The sequence below is a fragment of the Nerophis lumbriciformis genome, linkage group LG18, assembly GCF_033978685.3.
Source record: "Nerophis lumbriciformis linkage group LG18, RoL_Nlum_v2.1, whole genome shotgun sequence".
In the NCBI taxonomy this organism is placed as follows: Eukaryota; Metazoa; Chordata; class Actinopteri; order Syngnathiformes; family Syngnathidae; genus Nerophis; species Nerophis lumbriciformis.
In genome coordinates, this window is record NC_084565.2 from 37,789,452 (window position 1) to 37,811,331 (window position 21,880).

A 21,880-nucleotide genomic window follows, 5' to 3' on the forward strand; every position below is an offset into this window, starting at 1 on the left:
CACACAAGTTCCGTAAATAATCCAAATTTGGAACACAGCATCGTAGTTTTCACGGCTTTTTGGTTGTTAGAGGTAGAAAGCGTTTTAAAGTAGAGTTTAAAAGAGTTTTTAAAGGCACAGGTATTGAGAAACTTACATTTCCGAATATAAAACTTAGCCAATAACCGAATATGGACATAATTTACCAATTTGAGCGTGCCGCCACCTGCTGGTCACTTGTCGTCATAGCCCAACAGGAAGTACTCTTTCGATGCTTGTATTGTGAAATCCATGTGACCGGAAACTGTGAGGTTAGCATACCGTGGCTAGGTCCAGTAGTGTGTGTGTGTGTGTGTGTGTGTTCATTTTGGAAAATGTTACCATTATCAATTAAAGACGACGAGTACAAACCCGCCAAGTTTAATTTGTTGCTGAAGCTGTCGGGATGGATCAGGTAAAGAAAAGTCTCCGGATGCTAACGCGGCTAATTATGTCAATGCTAACAGGCTACATCAAGTCCAAACTGTTGTCCGTCTACAAGATAGAATATGTTTGTGGTCGCATTAAACTTAAGGCTACGACATTTTTTTTTAAAATGTGTTCCAGGTCGATTCTCGCCGACAAAACCTCTCGGAATCTGTTTTTCTTCTTGTGCTTGAACCTCTCCTTCGCTTTCGTGGAATTAACCTTCGGCATCTGGAGCAACAGGTAAGCTGACACCTGGAATAAATAGCACGCAAGGCTGGCTTTCAGGAGCAACTTGTAAGCCAACATATGGAACAATATAGCGGCTGTTAGCAGCCTGCTAACTCCTGTTTGTTCTGCCGTGGATGTGCCACGTATGTGTTAGCACTGTGGGTGAGTTAGGGGCGGTCAATAACAGGAAGTGATGTAGCAAACCGGAAGTACCTCTAAATTGTTTCAATCGCATTCATTTGTCAACATCCTAAACTCTATGTTGGCGCTAGGAATGTTCCAAATGGGGTGCCAGGGACCCCATCAAGTCATAAAAAAATGGGGTCCCACTTTTTTGTAACTGTTTTGAAAACATCCATTTTCTACCGCTTGTCCCTTTTGGGGTTGCGGGGGGTGCTGTAGCCTATCTCAGCTGCATTCGGGCGGAAGGCGGGGTACACCCTGGACAAGTCGCCACCTCATCACAGGGCCAACACAGATAGACAGACAACATTCACACACTAGGGACTAGAGATGCGCGGATAGGCAATTATTTCATCCGCAACCGCATCAGAAAGTCGTCAACCATCCGCAATCCACCCGATCTAACATTTGATCAGAACCGCATCCGCCCGCCATCCGCCCGCACCCGCCCGTTGTTATATATCTAATATAGACGATGCAAGGCATTAGTGAGGTTCTAAAGCTTTTGCCTGTTAAAGAAAGGAGACTGATCCAATGCAGCACAGACATTCGCGTGCCACGCTGTCACGACCCAGACGCACACCAGTGCGCAATCATATGAGAGCCGCGCTGAGCGCACCTCCAAGCGCGTCTCGCTGCCGGCGACGGCCGGGTATATGGGCCCGACGCTCCAGCGCCATCCATTTTCAGGGCTAGTTGATTCGGCAGGTGGGTTGTTACACACTCCTTAGCGGGTTCCAACTTCCATGGCCACCGTCCTAGCTGCTGTCTATATCAACCAGGGTGAGCCCCACCCCTTTCGTGAGCGCACTGCGCGCGGAGTGACCCCTGTTACGCGCCCCCGGCAACAGGGGTGGCGGGCAGGTAAGCTGCGCGGGCGGAGCGCGCGGAGTGACCCCTGTTACGAGCCCCCGGCCACGGGGGTGGCGGGCAGGTAAGCTGCTTACCTGCTGCGCGTGACGCCGGCCGCGGCGAAGGCGGACGAGGCGGGGTGTCGGTGCGGTGGGCGCGGTGGTGACCCTGGACGTGCGTCGGGCCCTTCTCGCGGATCGCCTCAGCTACGGCTCCCGGTGGGGCCCTCTCGGGGGAAGGGGCCTCGGTCCCGGACCCCGGCGAGGCATCCCTTCTCCGCTCCGTAAAAGTGTCCATCTTTTTTTTTCTTTTCTTCTGTTGTGGCATATGCAACAGGTGCCTGCTCGTTTTTCGTATGTGGGTAACAACATTTAACTATGTATATATATTTCCGAATTGGTTTAACTGCCACCCGCCTGAATCTATTTAAAATCTAATTTTTTTTTATTTCAACCGCCCGACCTGACCCGACCCGCGGATAAAATCTAATTTTTTTAAATTTCATCCGCCCGATCCGCGGATAATCCGCGGATAATCCGCGGACTCTGCGGTTGTGCCCGCAAACCGCGCATCTCTAATATATATATATATATATATATATATATATATATATATATATATATATATATATATATAGCTGTAATTCTCTGAAATTCAAGTATTTTTTTAAATTATATATACAGTGTATATATATATATATATATATATATATATATATATATATATATATATATATATATATATGTATATATATATATATATATATATATATATAATTAGTGATGGGTTGATGAGGCGTCATGAAGCGTTTCGACACATTGCAAAATTGTATTGATACTGTGTGGATACTGTGTCACTAAATACTGACATCTGCTGGACATTAAAAATCCCTACAGGCAACCTATGGACCGACTCAACTGACACTGATTTTATGACCTAGTATATACAATAATATAAACCAAGCCATTGTATTTCATTTAGGACTATTTCATATCTTCATTTAAATAAAAATGTATTTTTATCTTTTTTAGATACAGTCAATAAATAATGTGAACATGTATCATAACGGCGTCACGGTGGAAGAGGGGTTAGTGCACCTGCCTCACAATACGAAGGTCCTGAGTAGTCTTGGGTTCAATCCCGGGCTCGGGATCTTTCTGTGTGGAGTTTGCATGTTCTCCCCGTGACTGCGTGGGTTCCCTCCGGGTACTCCGGCTTCCTCCCACCTCCAAAGACATGCACCTGGGGATAGGTTGATTGGCAACACTAAATTGGCCCTAGTGTGTGAATGTGAGTGTGAATGTTGTCTGTCTATCTGTGTTGGCCCTGTGATGAGGTGGCCACTTTTCCAGGGTGTACCCCGCCTTCCGCCCGATTGTAGCTGAGATAGGCTCCAGCGCCCCCCGCGACCCCAAAAGGGAATAAGCGGTAGAAAATGGATGGATGGATGGATATATATATATATATATATATATATATATATGTATATATATATATATATATACACAATAAATACTGAATTTCAGTGAATTCAAGTATTTATTATATATATATATATATATATATAGCTGTAATTCTCTGAAATTCAAGTATTTTTTTAAATTATATATATATATATATATATATATATATATATATATAGGGCAGCACGGTGGAAGAGGGGTTAGTGCATCTGCCTCACAATACGAAGGTCCTGAGTAGTCTTGGGTTCAATCCCGGGCTCTGGATCTTTCTGTGTGGAGTTTGCATGTTCTCCCCGTGACTGCGTGGGTTCCCTCCGGGTACTCCGGCTTCCTCCCACCTCCAAAGACATGCACCTGGGGATAAGTTGATTGGCAACACTAAATTGGCCCTAGTGTGTGAATGTGAGTGTGAATGTTGTCTGTCTATCTGTGTTGGCCCTGCGATGAGGTGGCGACTTGTCCAGGGTGTACCCTGCCTTCCGCCCGATTGTAGCTGAGATAGGCTCCAGCGCCCCCCGCGACCCCAAAGGGAATAAGCGGTAGAAAATGGATGGATGGATATATATATATATATATATATATATATATATATATATATATATATATATATATATATATATATATATATTATTAGTGATGGGTTGATAAGGCGTCATGAAGCGTTTCGACACATTGCAAAACTGTATTGATACTGTGTCACTAAATACTGACATCTGCTGGACATTAAAAATCCCTACAGGCAACCTATGGACCGACTCAACTGACACTGATTTTATGACCTAGTACAGGGGTCGGCAACCCAAAATGTTGAAAGAGCCATATTGGACCAAAAATACAAAAACAAATCTGTCTGGAGCCGCAAAAAAATTAAAAGCCATATTACATACAGATAATGTGTCATGAGATATAAATTGAATTAAGAGGACTTAAAGGAAACTAAATGACCTCAAATATAGCTACAAATGAAGCACAATGATGCAATATGTACATATAGCTAGCCTAAATAGCATGTTAGCATCGATTAGCTTGCAGTCCTGCAGTGACCAAATATGTCTGATTAGCACTCCACACAAGTCAATAACATCAACAAAACTCACCTTTCATGCACAACGTTAAAAGTTTGGTGGACAAAATGAGACAGAAAAAGAAGTGGCATAAAACACGTCCTAGAAAGTCGGAGAAAGTCATACATGTAAACAAACTACGGTGAGTTCAAGGACCGTCAAAATTAGTAGGACAAAACGGCGCTCGCCAAATACTCGAATCAGTGAAGCATGTTTAATATAAACAGTGTGCTTTGTAACAATTAGGGAGGCTTGTGTCATGTTTGTCCTCCTACAGAAACTATATTAAAACAAAAAATAGATTTTTTTTCCCCTCATATTTTTCCATTTTTCGTACATTTTTTAAAAAGCTCCAGAGAGCCACTAGGGCGGCGCTAGAGCCGCGGGTTGCCGACCCCTGACCTAGTAAATACAATAATATAAACCAAGTCATTGTATTTCATTTAGGACTATTTCATATCTTCATTTAAATAAAAACATGTTTTTATCTTTTTTAGATACAGTCAATAAATAATGTGAACATGTATCATAACATGGAAATCTAAGAGAATGTGTTGTGAATGAGGATGCTTGTGGACTGGGATTTTTTATTTATTTATTTTTTTACACATTTTTATTTAAAAAAAAAAACAGTTTTTCCAACGTATTCAATTTTAGACGATTTCTCTTCTTAGTTATTATTTCTCCGGCTGTAGAAAAGACCCGCTCACGGGGCACAGAGGAGGCGTCAATGCGACACAGTTCGCGTATCGGTCATGTGACCGAAACAGCTCATGATCGGTCACGTGACTTTCTAAAAGCGGTACGCGCACCGACACAGAGTTTTGCTCTATGAGCTCGACGCATGCGCCGATGCATCGGTGTTGCCGGACCCATCACTAATATATATATATATGTTAGGGGGCAGTTCGGTGGAAGAGGGCTTAGTGCATCTGCCTCACAATACGAAGGTCCTGAGTAGTCGTGAGTTCAATCCCGGGCTCGGGATCTTTCTGTGTGGAGTTTGCATGTTCTCCCCATGACTGCGTGGGTTCCCTCCGGGTACTCCGGCTTCCTCCCACCTCCAAAGACATGCACCTGGGGATAAGTTGATTGGCAACACTAAATGGTCCCTAGTGTGTGAATGTGAGTGTGAATGTTGTCTGTCTATCTGTGTTGGCCCTGTGATGAGGTGGCCACTTGTCCAGGGTGTACACCGCCTTCCGCCCGAATGCAGCTGAGATCGGCTCCAGCACCGCCCGCGACCCCGAACGGGACAAGCGGTAGAAAATGGATGGATGGATGGATAAACATAAATAAAGAGTTGTAACAAATAGACGGGAACTGTAGGGACCCACTGCCGGGTAAAATGGAACGTCTCCTCTGCGCTCCTCGACCACGGTCTGGGAGCAGACAAGCAGGATGTAACATGATGTTTCTAGGGGCCTTTGTGAGGCTGGATCATAAAGGTGTTCTTTTTCTTAGCCCGTTTACATGCCGTGCAGAACATCTTTCCATCGTCATAAGTGAGCCGTTTGCTGAAAAGTGGCTCCTGAAGCCACTTTTCATTGAAGATTCGCTTCTTGGGTTTATTGCTCGCCATGACGGAAACAATAACACGGGGGAGTCCTAATACCGGAAATGCAGTATTTGTGATCGATAAAGCATTTGGCGAATCAAAATTTAAGAAATTGTACCAGAAAGTCAATTATTTTGTTAGGTGAAGTGAATTATATTTATATAGCTCTTTTCTCTAGTGACTCAAAGCGCTTTTACATAGTGAAACCTAATATCTAAGTTACATTTAAACCCGTGTGGGTGGCACTGGGAGCAGGTGGGTAAAGTGTCTTGCCCACACTGCAAAAAGTCAGTGTTCAAAAAGAAGAAAAAAAAATCCAAAAATGAGGGGTATTTTATTTAAACTAAGCAAAATTGTCTGCCAATAGAACAGGAAAATTTGGCTTGTCAAGACTTTCCAAAACAAGTAAAATGAGCTAACCTCAATGAACCCAAAAAAGTACATTCTCACTAATAACAAGTGTACTACTATATGAGTACGTATTTTCTATTGTTTCATTAAAAATAAAACAGCAAAGTCCATTTGGCTGTCATCTGTTTTAATTATGAGACACAATTGTGTCAAACTCATGATTTTTTTTTTTACATGCTTGAAATAAGAAATGATTACTTACCCTTAAAACAAGTAAAACACTCTAACATCAAATCTGCTTAGTGAGAAGAATGATCTTATCAGACAGAAAATAAGCAAATATCACCCTTATTTGAGATATTTCATCTTACTTAGATTTCAGTTTTTGCAGTGCAAGGACACAACGGCAGTGACTAGGATGGCGGAAGCGGGGGATCGAACCTGGAACCCTCAAGTTGCTGGCACGACCACTCTACCAACCGAGCTATACCGCCCCAAGTCTTTGAAGTCGACCAATGAAAACGCAATACACGGGCACGGAAATTTGACTCGGCATATATAAACAAAACACCGTTTTGACACAGAGAAGGCAGGGTCGGTAAATACGCGTCCTTTCTGATTTCAATGCGTGAAAAGACACAAAAAGTGCGTTAACGCCAACACTGTAAACTGATAGTAAACCGAATCAGTGGCCTAGTGGTTAGAGTGTCCGCCCTGAGATCGGTAGGTCATGAGTTCAAACCCCGGCCGAGTCATACCAAAGACTATAAAAATGGGAGCCATTACCTCCCTGCTTGGCACTCAGCATCAAGGGTTGGAATTGGGGGTGAAATCACCAAAAATGATTCCGGGGCGCATCCACCGCTGCTGCTCACTGCTCCCCTCACCTCCCAGGGGGTGATCAAGGGGATGGGTCAAATGCAGAAGACAAATTTGGCCACACCTAGTGTGTGTGTGACAATCATTGCTACTTTAACTTAACTTTAACTAACTGACTATGTTAAAATGTCAGCTGAACATTTTACCAGCAGTTGTGTTTACTGTGTGTGTTCTCTAGTTTAGGATTGATCTCAGACTCCTTCCACATGTTCTTTGACTGCACGGCGCTGCTGGCAGGCCTGGCCGCCTCCGTCATCTCCAGGTGGCGCCCGAATGACAGCTTCTCTTACGGGTGAGATGCGGCGGGATGACCTCGCTTTGCAGCAGGATGAGAGCAAGTCAATAAATGTGTGTGCGCGTGTATCAGGTATGTCCGAGCTGAGGTTCTTGGCGGCTTCGTCAACGGACTTTTCCTCATCTTCACCGCTTTCTTCATCTTCTCCGAAGGAGTTGAGGTAACGCACACAAATGCGAGCACAGCCATGAAACACAAGCTAACAAGTGTGTGTTTCGTGTGTGTATGTCAGAGGGCTCTGGAGCCTCCAGACGTTCATCACGAGCGTCTGCTTCCGGTCTCCGTGGCCGGTCTGCTTGTCAACCTGGTGGGAATTTTCGTCTTCCAACATGGAGGACACGGACACTCACATGGCGAGGAAGGTAACACACACACACAAAGTGCAACCTCCAAAGTTCAACGCCCCAAAAGTCAAACAAAACCTAAAGTTGAGACTTCATCTATAGCAGGGGTGCTCACACTTTTTCTGCAGGCGAGCTACTTTTCAATTGATCAACTCGTGGGGATCTACCTCATTCATATATCATTTATATTTAATTATTTATGAAATATATGTTTTTGTTAACAAGTTAAAGGTGTTTAAAGATAATACAAGCATGTTTAACACATATAGTTAATATTGTTAACAAGTTAAAGATGTTTAATGATAATGGAAGCATGTTTAACACATATAGTTAATATTGTTAATAAATTAAAGGTGTTTAATGATAATACAAGAATGTTTAACACATATAGTTAATGTTGTTAACAAGTTATAGGTGTTTAAAGATAATACAAGCATGTTTAACACATATAGTTAATATTGTTAACAACTTAAATGTGGTTAAACATAATACAAGCATGTTTAACACATAGTTAATGTTGTTAACAAGTTATAGGTGTTTAAAGATAATACAAGCATGTTTAATACATATAGTTAATATTGTTAACAACTTAAAGGTGGTTAAAGATAATACAAGCACGTTTAACACATATAGTTAATGTTGTTAACAAGTTATAGGTGTTTAAAGATAATGCAAGCATGTTTAACACATATAGTTAATATTGTTAACAACTTAAATGTGGTTAAACATAATACAAGCATGTTTAACACATATAGTTAATATTGTTAACAAGTTAAAGATGTTTAATGATAATGGAAGCATGTTTAACACGTATAGTTAATATTGTTAATAAATTAAAGGTGTTTAATGATAATACAAGAATGTTTAACACATATAGTTAATATTGTTAACAAGTTAAAGGTGTTTAAAGATAATACAAGCATGTTTAACACATATAGTTAATATTGTTAACAACTTAAAGGTGGTTAAAGATAATACAAGCATGTTTAACACATATAGTTAATGTTGTTAAGAAGTTATAGGTGTTTAAAGATAATACAAGCATGTTTAACACATAGTTAATATTGTTAACAAGTTAAAGGTGTTTAAAGATAATACAAGCATGTTTAACACATATAGATTCCTTTCTTTCATGAAGACAAGAATATAAGTTGGTGTATTAACTGATTCTGATGACTTGCATTGATAGGAATCAAACAGTGGTGCTGATAACGTCCACATTTTCGAATGGAGGAGAAAAAAAGTTCTCTTTTCTGTCCAATACCACATGAAAGTGGTTGGTTTTTGGCATCTTATTTATCCAGCTTCCGTACTCCTTTGTATACACTTTACAAGAAATACATTGTCGGCAAACTCCGTAGCTTGCTAGCTTGTGCACGCCAGCTTTCTGAGACTCTTATTTTGGTAGCGCAGGCAGGATGAAGAAGCGCTTTTATTGTGCAACTGTGAAGTCGGTCTTTGGAGTTTTGACGACAGGTACGGCGCCAGAGTCTGTTGAAATAAAGTGTTTCTCGCCTTCCTGTCTGTAATTTTAATGAGCTGGCAGCAGCCAGCGTCATCTCAGAAGACCCTCGGGTGCCGTGGATGTCAATTAAGTGACGAAAGTGACGTCATAGTGAAGATTTATGATCGCTCATTTTTAGGACTATTTTTTTAATGCCTGGCTGGTGATCGACTGACACAACCTCCGCGATCGACCGGTAGCTCGCGATCGACGTAATGAGCACCCCTGATCTATAGGATGAACCTTTAAAAAGTGTGATGATAACTAGCAATGTCCGATAATATTGGACTGCCGATATTATCGGCCGATAAATGCTTTAAAATGTAATATCGGAAATTATCGGTATCGGTTTCAAAATTATCGGTATCAGTTTCAAAAAGTCAAATATATGACTTTTTAAAACGCCGCTGTGTGCACGGATGTAGGGAGAAGTACAGAGTGCCAATAAACCTTAAAGGCACTGCCTTTGCGTGCCGGCCCAATCACATAATATCTACGGCTTGTCACCCACACAAGTGAATGCTTCTGCATACTTGGTCAACAGCCATACAGGTCACACTGAGGGTGGCCGTATAAACAACTTTTACACTGTTACAAATATGCGCCACACTGTGAACCCACACCAAACAAGAATGACAAACACATTTCGGGAGAACATCCGCACCGTAACACAACATAAACACAACAGAACAAATACCCAGAATCCCTTGAAGCACTAACTCTTCCGGGACGCTACAATATACAGAGCCATTATCGGACGTCTCTAATAAAAACCATCCTGGGCTCCTTCACAGAGCTTTTAGTTGAGACATTTTTCAAGATGGCGGACAGCATTTCTTCCTGGATGTTACAGAAAGTATGAGAATGTGTGAGCTGCTGCCAGTTCTTCTTTACTTCTATAATACGGCTCCTATTCGTCATCCATCGCTGTCCCGTTATTCTGTTGAAAGACGAAACGTGAAACTCGCCGCGCTCCAATAATGTTGCGGACGGAGACTTGTCGAGCGACTCGATCTCTGCAGTAGCGAAGGAAAGAAGGACAAAAACTGCATTTCCCGGCAAATGAATAAAAGTTTTGACAGGTAAGCAGAGGAGGCGACCAGCACTGCAGGAGGGAGAGAGAGGGAGACCGGAGAAGAATTCTCACAAGAACTCAAATGAATGCCCTGTCAGATATCACAACATGTTTGGGGAGAATTATTGACAGTGAGAGTATTTTTTTGTAATTAAGAAGAAATTTGGATTCCAGTGAAAGGGGAACTTTTCTAATGCAGGGCTTGTGCTTACTATCTACTTCACTAATCATTTATTTTTAATGACTACGTCCTGGTATCATATGTTGTATCTGCTGATGTCGTTGTGTAAAAAAAAAGCCGATACGATATACGTCAAAATGCCAAATATCGGCGCCGATAATTGGTCGACCTCTGGTTTGTGGCCTACTGTGTGATATGTTTACCGGTATATGTCTGGTGTAGAACCTTCTGGAACCTCGCTTACAAAGGAAGTGATGGACAACAACGGAGAGCAATTTTCACCTAGAATTTTACGAGTGGAAAGTCCGATACCCTTGATGTCACGTGACGTCTCCGTCCGCAGGTCACGGCCACAGCCACTCGTTGTTTAACGGCACGACGACTCACAAGGGACAGGATCACCACGGGCATGATGGACACGCCCACCACGGGCACGAAGGACACGGCCACCACGGGCACGAAGGACACGGTCATGAAGGACACGCCCACCACGGTCATGAAGGACACGCCCACCACGGCCATGAAGGACACGCCCACCACGATGGACACAGTCATGCGGGACACGGTCACGGCGGTGAGTGGCACCAGTGAAATGGTGTGTGGCGCCATGATGTCACATGATGACTGACGTGTGTCGTGTTGCGTTGGCAGACGAGCATCGCCTCGGTTCCAACAAACAGATCCTTCAAGGTGAGAAGGTCCACACGTGAATTCGGTCACTAAGACGACATGACCAGAGGGCTAGGGGGCCACCAGGGGGCGCTCATGCCATTCAAGTAGTAGCCCCCCTTGAGGTTCTTGTCATGACATTAATCTTTTTAACCTTTTGTAATTGTGTGTGTGTGTGTGTGTGTGTGTGTGTGTCAGGCGTGCTGCTGCACATCATGGCCGACACTTTGGGCAGCGTGGGCGTGATCATCTCCGCCCTTCTCATGCAGAACTACGGGCTGATGATCGCTGACCCCATCTGCTCCATGCTCATCGCCATCCTCATTGGCATCAGGTGATGTGTGCAGTGTGTCTAATAACACATTTATTACTCTATTCAACATATATCTGTGTGTATAATAACACATGTATTAGTCAATTAACATATTTGTGTCTAACACATCTTTTAGTCTATTCAACATTTATCTATGTGTCTAACTTATTTAATATATTCAACATTTATCTATGTGTCTAACTTATTTAATATATTCAACATGTATCTATGTGTCTAACTTATTTAATATATTCAACATTTATCTATGTGTCTAACTTATTTAACATATTCAACATTTATCTGTGTCTAACTTATTTAATATATTCAACATTTATCTATGTGTCTAACTTATTTAACATATTCAACATTTATCTATGTGTCTAACTTATTTAATATATTCAACATTTATCTGTGTCTAACTTATTTAATATATTCAACATTTATCTGTGTCTAACTTATTTAATATATTCAACATTTATCTGTGTCTAACTTATTTAATATATTCAACATTTATCTGTGTCTAACTTATTTAATATATTCAACATTTATCTGTGTCTAACTTATTTAATATATTCAACATTTATCTGTGTCTAACTTATTTAATATATTCAACATTTATCTGTGTCTAACTTATTTAATATATTCAACATTTATCTATGTGTCTAACTTATTTAATATATTCAACATTTATCTGTGTCTAACTTATTTAATATATTCAACATTTATCTGTGTCTAACTTATTTAATATATTCAACATTTATCTGTGTCTAACTTATTTAATATATTCAACATGTATCTATGTCTAACTTATTTAATATATTCAATATGTATCTGTGTCTACCGTAACTTATTTAATATATTCAACATTTATCTGTGTCTAACTTATTTAATATATTTAACATTATCTGTGTCTAACTTATTTAATATATTCAACATTTATCTGTGTCTAACTTATTTAATATATTCAACATTTATCTGTGTCTAACTTATTTAATATATTCAACATTTATCTGTGTCTAACTTATTTAATATATTCAACATTTATCTATGTGTCTAACTTATTTAATATATTCAACATTTATCTGTGTCTAACTTATTTAATATATTTAACATGTATCTATGTGTCTAACTTATTTAATATATTCAACATGTATCTGTGTCTAACTTATTTAATATATTCAACATTTATCTGTGTCTAACTTATTTAATATATTCAACATGTATCTGTGTCTAACTTAAATATATTCAAAATGTATCTATGTGTCTAATTTATTTAATATATTCAACATTTATCTATGTGTCTAACTTATTTAACATAGTCAACATTTATCTGTGTCTAACTTATTTAATATATTTAACATTTATCTCTTTGTCTAATAACACATTAGTCAATCCAACATTCATCTGTGTCTAGCACATGTTTTAGTCTATTTAACATTTATCTGTATATATAATAACACATTTAATAATCTAATCAACTATATCTGTGTCTAACATCTTTTAGTCTAACATTTACTGTATGTGTCTAACTTATTTAATATATTCAACATTTGTTTTTGTCTAATAACACATTTATTAATCTATTCAACATATATCTGTGTATAATAACTCATGTATTAGTCTATTCAAAATATATATGTGTATAATAACACATTTATTAGTCTAGTTAACATATCTGTGTCTAACACATCTTTTAGTCTATTCAACATTTATGTGTCTAACTTATATATTATATTATATTATATATTATTATTATATTATATATAACTTATATATTCAACATTAATTTATGTGTCTAGTAACACATTTATTAATCTATTCAACATCTATCTGTGTCTAGCACATCTTTTAGTCTATTCAACATTTATCTATGCATATAACACGTCCATTGGTCCAGTTAACAAATATCTGTGTCTAACACATATTTTAGTCTATTTACATTTATCTATGTGTCAAACTTATTTAATATATTCAACATTTATCTGTGTGAAATAACACATTTATTAATCTATTCAACATTTATCTGTGTGAAATAACACATTTATTAATCTATTCAACATGTATGTGTCTAGCACATCTATTAGTCTAGTTAACATATCTGTGTGTTTAACACATTTTAGTCTAGTTAACATATATATGTGTGTGTCTAACACATCTACTAGTCTAGTTAACATATATCTGTGTGTCTTAACACGTCCATTAGTCTAGTTAACATACCGTATTTTCTAAATGTAAAAGACTTCCTTGTGGTCTACATAACATGTAATGGTGGTCAAAATGTTGCATAGATGATGTTTTACAGATAATCTTCAAGCCGTTTTCTGACAGTCGCTTCAGGACACGCCATTTTGTGGGCGGTCTTATTTACGTGGCTCACCTTCGACAGCGTCTTCTCCCCGTCATCTTTGTTGTAGCGGTGTAGCGTGCAAGGACGGAAGTGGAAGAAGTGTCAAAAGATGGAGCTAATTCTTTTAATGACATTCAGACCTCAATCAATAATAGAGCAGCATCTCCTCATCCGTGGCTCACTAGTGCAACAACAAGGCCGGAAATGTGTCCTGTGAAAAACCGTCCGACCGGAACTCTCTAATAACTAAAGTTCCTTGGGTGAATAATGTAAACTCACTATACCGGTATGTTTTAGCGCTTTCATGGCGAGTTTACTGACAGATATTAGTAAGAACTTTACACTACTTTATATTAGAAATGGCAATAGCGGAAGATGAATGTCCCATAACAAGAAAATAGAGCTTATCGACTACGTTGTTAACACGGACTACAAAGGCGGTTGCGCGCAAGTTTTCAGGACTTATGCAGATCCCAAACACAGATCAGCAGGTACCAGAAGGTAAGAAAGGTTGCTTTTGCATAATATTGCAAAACAAAACGCCAGATAATGTCTTACCTTATACACGCACCATAATACACCATAATGTTGGTGTTGTTTAATTGAGTCATATTGCAGTCTGCATGTATCTCTTATGTTTGACTGCCATCTACTGGTCACACTTATCATTACACCACGTACCAAATAAAATAGCTTTGAGGTCGGTAAGCAAAACCGGAATTATTCCGTACATTAGGCGCACTGTCGAATTTTGAGGGGAAAAAAGGATTTTAAGTGCGCCTTATAGTCCGGAAAATACGGTATATCTGTGTCTAACACATCTATTAGTGTTGTTAACATATATCTGTGTGTCTAACACATCTATTGGTCTAGTTAACATATATCTGTGTGTCTAACACATCTATTGGTCTAGTTAACATATATCTGTGTGTCTAACACATCTATTGGTCTAGTTAACATATATCTGTGTGTCTAACACATCTATTGGTCTAGTTAACATATATCTGTGTGTCTAACACATCTATTGGTCTAGTTAACATATATCTGTGTGTCTAACACATCTATTAGTCTAGTTCAGGGGTCGGCAACCCGCGGCTCCGGAGCCGCATGCGGCTCTTTGATCACTCTGATGCGGCTCAGCAGCTTACTTGCTGAACCCCCCAATTTTCCCATGAGATTTCCGGATTTCAGTGCCTCTCGCAGAAAACTCCCGGGATTAATATTCACCGATTTTCACCCTTATTGCTATAATAAGTGCGTGCTATGATGGTACAACATTTGGCGCCGTCTACAAATTGTATTAACAGCGTGCCAGCATTTGTTATACAATATACATCTTCTGATTGCACACGTATGTGACAGCAAGGCATACTTGGTCAACAGCCACACAGGTTACACTGACGGTGGTCATATAAAACAACTTTAACACTCTTACTAATGATGCGCCACACTTTGAACCAAAACCAAACAAGAATGACAAACACATTTCGGGAGAACATCTGCACCTTAACACAACATAAACACAACAGAACAAACACCCAGAATCCCATGCAGCCCATCCCCCCCCCCCCCCCCCCCCCCCTCTCTCTGTGCGTCGGTTGAGGTGGGCGGGGTTTGGTAGCGGGGGTGTATAATGTATCCCGGAAGAGTTAGGGCTGCATGGGATTCTGGGTATTTGTCCTGTTGTGTTTATGTTGTGTTACGGTGCAGATGTTCTCCCGAAATTTGTTTGTCATTCTTGTTTAGTGTGGGTTCACAGTGTGGCGCATTATTAGTAAGAGTGTTAAAGTTTTTGGTTTTTTTATACCGCCACCGTCAGTGTGACCTGTGCGGTTGTTGACTAAGTATGCCTTGCTGTCAGCTACGTGGGCAAGCGGAACCCGCATACAACGTGTGGCTGATCAGGCACGCTGACTGCAGTGGGTGCTATATGCTGTACCATCACGGCAAGCATGACGCTGACAAGCGCCATTCATTTAAAACCTGCGTGCTGCACCAGCTTTCAAATTCCACATAAAGGTGTGGGCATCGTGACTGAGACCACTGGTTATACATTCACAAAGCAAAAAAAAAAAATGTTTTGTATGCAGTGTTATTTCATTTAACATTTCAAAAATTATTTGCGGCTCCCATTGTTTTCTACAATTTGTGAAACTGGTCAAAATGGCTCTTTGACTGGTAAAGGTTGCCGACCCCTGGTCTAGTTAACATATATCTGTATGTTTAACACATCTATTAATCTAGTTAACATATCTGTGTGTCCAACACTTCTATTAGTCCATAAGCAAAACCAGAATTATTCCGTACATTAGGTGCACTGCAGAATTTTGAGGGGGAAAAAAGGATTTTAAGTGCGCCTTATAGTCCGGAAAATACGGTATATCTATGTGTCTAACACATCCATTGGTCTAGTTAACATATATCTGTGTGTCCAACACATCTATTAGTCCATTATTAACATGAACCTAACATACAATCTATGACCATGTCAGCTACCCAGTGTGTCATTCGGGTATCGAACCAGCGATCTTCTAGCAGCCGATCCATGCAGTCGCATCATCATCGTCTTACACTGTGATTTGCTCAGCTCATGGCAGTTGACCTTTGACCCACAGTGTGGTGCCTTTGCTGCGAGATTCCATCGGGATCTTAATGCAGAGGACGCCGCCCCCTCTGGACGACGCCCTTCCCGAGTGCTACCAAAGGGTGGGTACAAGCCGCACCCCCAGGTGTGTCTGCGCGGGCGTCCGGCTGATGTTTGTGCTGACGGTGCGTTCAGGTGCAGCAGCTGCAGGGCGTCTACAACGTGCACGACCCTCATTTCTGGACGCTGTGCACCGACGTCTACATCGGAACGCTCAAACTCCTCGTGGCGCCGGACGCCGACACCCGCTGGATCCAGAGCCAGACGCACAACATTTTCACGCAGGTTGGCTTCAGGCCCACCGGCGCCCCCTAGTGTCAAAGTGCATTGAGTAAGGTGGTGTCTCTCCACAGGTCGGAGTCCGTCAGCTGTACGTTCAGATCGACATCTCCGCCATGTAGAGGCTCCTCCCCCTTTGGACTCTGGGACCAATTGCCTGTTGTCTCCTCTGGTGACCTCTGACCTCGGGGTTACAGCAGGACCCTTTTAGGGGGAGGGGCAAACTGTGATGAACTCGAACTGCCCTTTAATTTTGTTACCCATCCTTGTCTGCCCTTTTCCACGCCCCCCCCTCGCCAACTTCCTCAAGTACCTGTTGACCGGAACAGGGAATTCTGGGAAAGTGCCTTCATTAATAATCCGAGTTGAACTGAGCGCTGGATGGCCACGCCCCCTCAGAGTGCCGATTGATCCATGGACTGTGTCCGTGTGCGGGTGCCAAAACCACAGTCACGAGAGGGGGGGGTGTAGACCCTCAACAGTAAGTAACAGACTGGTCATCTTTGTCGACGTCACAGGACAGGACACAGGAAGTCTGTGTGGTCAAACGGAGCGTTTGGCAGCACAACCATGAAATTGACCAAACAAATTCAAAGAATATTAAAGAAGACTGGCTTTATTTTGAAGTTCTTTGGCTCACTTCCTGTTTTGAGGAGGAATGAGTGGATGTCACATAATGACTCAGTTTTTCTAGTGTGTGTGTGTGTGTGTTCTGGCAATGCTTACTTAATGGGGACATCGCTCTGTTTACACAGTCACCTTTAGGGGACCTCTGACGGTATGGGGACAAAAAAAGGGAAATCTTTTTAAATGATTCTGAGGATCATGTCATATTTAATTAGAACTTTTTTTTATTTTATTTTTTTTTAAATGGTCCTTAGTAGTCACGTACAAATTTGTGTGAATTATGCAAAATTATTTAAATGTGAACCCCATGAACCATATTAACTCTTTTTTTCCCCAGGGTCCCCAGTAAGAATGATCAGCACATTACTTCATCAATCCAGAGATTTAAAGACGTGTATGAGCTAACTGGGCAGTGGACATTTTACACCATTTTTTTTTTATGCCTCCACAACCTGTAGAAAGGGTGGTCCCCACAAGTCATGATCAAAAACTTGCTCCCCATTCCAAATGATAACATGTGTGTGTGTGTGTGTGTGTTACGAGCCGTCCTCCATGCTCAGGTGCCGCAGTGCGTCCGGTTGAGCGTTGAGCCGTAACATGTCCACCTCCAGGGGGTGGAGCTTGCCGGTGACTACCAGCGAATGGAGCGGCGCGCCGAGGTCACATGACACCAGCTGACCCAGCGTGGCCGTGCAGATCTTCTGGTCGTCAGCGCCGAGCCGGGCCACGCCTACGCACACGGTGTCCTCCGTCACACCTGCAGACAGGAAGCAGGGTAGAGTGAGGTACTTTTTTTTTTTTTTTTTTTTTAAATGTACCGTATTTTTCAGAGTATAAGTCGCTGCAGCCGAAAATGCATAATTAAGAAGGAAAAAACACATAAGTCGCACTGGAGTATAAGTCGCATTTTTTGGGGAAATGTATATCATACCTGCCAACTACTCCGGTTTTCCCGTAATTAGTACGGTTTTTATCAACCTATTCCGGGTTACGGTTGTAGTGATAAAAAATACGGTTTTTCATTAATTAAAAAAAATAAAAAAAATAAAGTTTTATTCACGAAATCGCGTAACAACAATGACAATCGACACTGCTTCCCGTAACTTCCTATCGAGCCATTCCGAATGCCATGCGCGAGGCACCAGTTGCCATTGTTTCCAAACGAGCGAATGATCATGGAATCAGCCGGAGAAAAATCGCAAACGAGTCTTAAACCGAAAAGAAAACCGCAGTCATTCCGTGAATAATATTCAAAAGCCTATCCGGGAATAATTATCCGTTCCAAAAAGGGTGAAAACTACGCGAATTGCACCTTGTGCAGACAAGATTTTTCGATCGGACACGGAGGAATTAGCGATGTAAAAGACCACGTTGGGACAAAAAAACACAAGTCTAATGCCGTTGCTAGCGATACAAGTGGAAAACTTTCAACGTTTTTCGTCGCCCAAACAGATTCTTTGGATACATTTGGATTTTAGCCACAAAAAGGTAATGACACCAATGTTATCTATTGGAATTGTTTAGTACTGTTATACTGTTAAAAGTGTTTATACTATTTATGCTTTCAAGTCCAAGTTGAAGAAATCTTGTTAAATGTTGACAGCATAACTACCAAAATACAGAAGTATGTCCTTAATATTTTTGCAGTGCTATTTCTGTTGAAAAGTTCAAATGATTACATTAGAGATGTGATGTGCCACTTTTCAAGTGTCTGATGGCTTAAATTAATTTTCATTATTTTTTCATATTTTGAATTCTTTTGAAAGGCTTACAAAAAAACTACATTTGAATTGTAATTCCATGCTATTGACAGGACTATTAATTTTAATGAAGTTAGCTTACCATGTTTACAGTATGATAATTGTGATAGAAATGTGAATTTTAGGCACAGAATATTTTTTACAATTGAACAAGGCAGTAGATTACACAAGCTTGGACAGAAAGTTAATAATGACACCAATTTTTTTTTTTAATGGAATTGTTTAGTACTGTTTTACTATTTGTTTACTGTAAAAAGTGTTTATACTGTTTATACTTTCAATTAACAAATTGAAGTCTTGTGAAAGGTTGACAGGATAACTGGCATTAACTGTCAAAATAATTTCAAACTATTGAAGTTAGCTTACAGAATAAACATGTCAATCAACCCATATGATTTTTGCTGTAATAATTTTGTTTTGAAAAGTCACTGTGACTGATAGAAAAGTGATGGTTTTAGCAACATTTTAACCTGTCTGAATGCTAATAATCATTTTGCGTCGGGGGGGCGAAGCCTGAACCCCCCACCAGGACTTTGTCCTGGACCTACCGGGGCCTGCAACCCCTGGACCCTGGCTACCAGGATTTTCTGATTTCAAAAGTTGGCAGGTATGGTATATGATAAAAGCCAACACCAAGAATAGACATTTGAAAGAATAGTGAACAACAGGCTGAATAAGTGTACGTTATATGAGGCATAAATAACCAACTTGTATGTTAACGTAACATATTATGGTAAGAGTCATTCAAATAACTACCGTATTTTTCGGACTATAAGTGGCAGTTTTTTTCATAGTTTGGCCAGGGGTGCGACTTATACTCAGGAGCGACTTATGTGTGACATTATTACCGTAACACATTATAATATTATTTATCTCATTCACGTAAGAGACTAGACGTATAAGATTTCATGGGATTTAGCGATTAGGAGTGACAGATTGTTTGGTAAACGTATAGCATGTTCTATATGTTATAGTTATTTGAATGACTCTTACCATAATATGTTACGTTAACATACCAGTTGGTTATTTATCCCTCATATAACGTACACGTATTCAGCCTGTTGTTCACTATTCTTTATTTATTTTAAATTGCCTTTCAAATGTCTATTCTTGGTGTTGGCTTTTATCAAATAAATTTCCCCCAAAAATGCGACTTATACTCCAGTGCGACTTATATGTGTTTTTCCTTTTTTATTATGCATTTTCGGCAGGTGCGACTTATACTCCGAAAAATACTGTATAACATATAGAACATGCTATACGTTTACCAAACAATCTGTCACTCCTAATCGCTAAATCCCATGAAATCTTATACGTCTAGTCCAGGGGTCGGCAACCCTTACCAGTCAAGGAGCCATTTTGACCCGTTTCACAAAATAAAGAAAACAATGGGAGCCACAAAACTCTTTTGAAATTTAAAATTAAATAACACTGCATACAAAGTTTTTTTTTTGCTTTGTGCTATGTATAAATAAACCAGGGGTCTCAGACACGCGGCCCGCACCTTAATATGAAAATTGAATGTTAGTGCGGCCCGGGAGTTTTATATGAATGCCGCTTGACAGCATCACACTTGCCAACCCTCCCAATTTTTTAGGGAGACTCCCGAATTTCAGAGTAACTATTCTCTCGAATGTCTGCTGATTTTCACCCAAACAACAATAATAAGGGCGTGCTATGATGGCACTGCCTTTAACGCCCTCGACAACCTGTACAAACAGCTTGCCAGCCCAGTCACATGTTGTATGCGGCTTCTGCAGACACACATAAGTGACTGCAAGGCATACTTGTTCAACAGCCATACAGGTCACACTGACGGTGCCCGTTTAAACAACTTTAACACTCTTACTCTTAATTTTCTGTTTTTTGTTTTTTTTTGTTTTTCTCAGTGTACATGAATGAAGGTGTGTGTTGCTGGACCCGACTTGGACATTATCTGGACTGGACCTGGTTTTAAAAAAACAACAACCTTTAAACGAAGCTAATTTCATTTACAACCAGGTCTGGTGAAGATAAGGTCCTTTCTTTCCTTTTTTTTATTTTTATTTTTTTTATAGATAAGATAAATAAATATTTTCTTGGATAAAAAGGAAAGTAAACAATATAAAAATAATTACATGAGGGAGAAAAAAAAAAAAAAAAAAAGTAATTAAATGAAAATGTTAGTGGACCAGCAGCACAAACAATCAAGTGTGCTTCAGGGACTGTCCCTTGCAGAAGTGTTGTCCATGTTGTGGGAACCAGAGTATTGATGGCAGAAAGAAACAACCCCTTTTGTGTGAGTGGGTGTGTGTGAGTGTGAATGGGGGAGGGGAGTTTTTTTTTTTTTGGGTTGATGCACTGGTTGAAGGTGTATCGTGTGTTTTTGTCTATGTTGATTTAATAAAACAATAAAAAATTAAAAAAAAACACTCTTACTAATATGTGCCACACTGTGAACCCACACCAAACAAGAATGACAAACACATTTCGGGAGAACATCCGCACCGTAACACAACATATGCACAAAAGAACAAATACCCAGAATCCTATGTATCCCTAACTTTTCCAGGCTACATTATACACCCCCCCCCCCCCCCCCCCCAACCCTCTCCGTGCGTCGGTTGAGGTGGGCGGGGTTTGGTGGTTGCGGGGGTGTATAATGTAGCCTGGAAAAGTTAAGGATGCATGGGATTCTGGGTATTTGTTCTGTTGTGTTTATGTTGTGTTACAGTGCAGATGTTCTCCCCAAATGTGTTTGTCATTCTTATTTGGTGTGGGTTCACAGTGTGGCGCATATTAGTAAGAGTGTTAAAGTTGTTTATATCACAACCCTCA

At 40.3% G+C, this 21,880-nt stretch overlaps 2 protein-coding genes across 2 annotated transcripts in view; one reads left to right on the forward strand and one right to left on the reverse strand.

Annotated features, from left to right (window-relative positions):
• Nucleotides 1–17,295, forward strand: slc30a7 (solute carrier family 30 member 7). Its single transcript, XM_061978311.2, has 11 exons — nt 1–433; nt 586–687; nt 7,204–7,317; nt 7,393–7,480; nt 7,553–7,682; nt 10,768–10,998; nt 11,076–11,114; nt 11,292–11,427; nt 16,369–16,459; nt 16,533–16,682; nt 16,751–17,295. The coding sequence occupies exons 1-11, from the start codon at nt 171–173 to the stop codon at nt 16,796–16,798; spliced, it is 1,392 nt and encodes a 463-aa protein (XP_061834295.2). The 5' UTR covers nt 1–170; the 3' UTR covers nt 16,799–17,295.
• The window catches only part of dph5 (diphthamide biosynthesis 5), a 16,429-nt gene continuing 11,820 nt past the window's right edge, over nt 17,272–21,880 (reverse strand). Inside the window, exon 7 of the mRNA XM_061978316.2 lies at nt 17,272–18,060. Within this exon, the coding sequence (XP_061834300.2) occupies nt 17,840–18,060 (221 nt within the window). The 3' untranslated portion in view covers nt 17,272–17,839. The remainder of the gene's footprint in view (nt 18,061–21,880) is intronic.

Excerpts from the sequence above, each read along its gene's own strand:
- slc30a7 (XM_061978311.2), top strand. The coding sequence starts at position 171 with ATGGACATAATTTACCAATTTGAGCGTGCCGCCACCTGCTGGTCACTT. Across the intron at positions 434-585 it reads AAGCTGTCGGGATGGATCAG|GTCGATTCTCGCCGACAAAA; the intron begins GTAAAGAAAAGT and ends AATGTGTTCCAG. Across the intron at positions 7,481-7,552 it reads TCTTCTCCGAAGGAGTTGAG|AGGGCTCTGGAGCCTCCAGA; the intron begins GTAACGCACACA and ends TGTGTATGTCAG.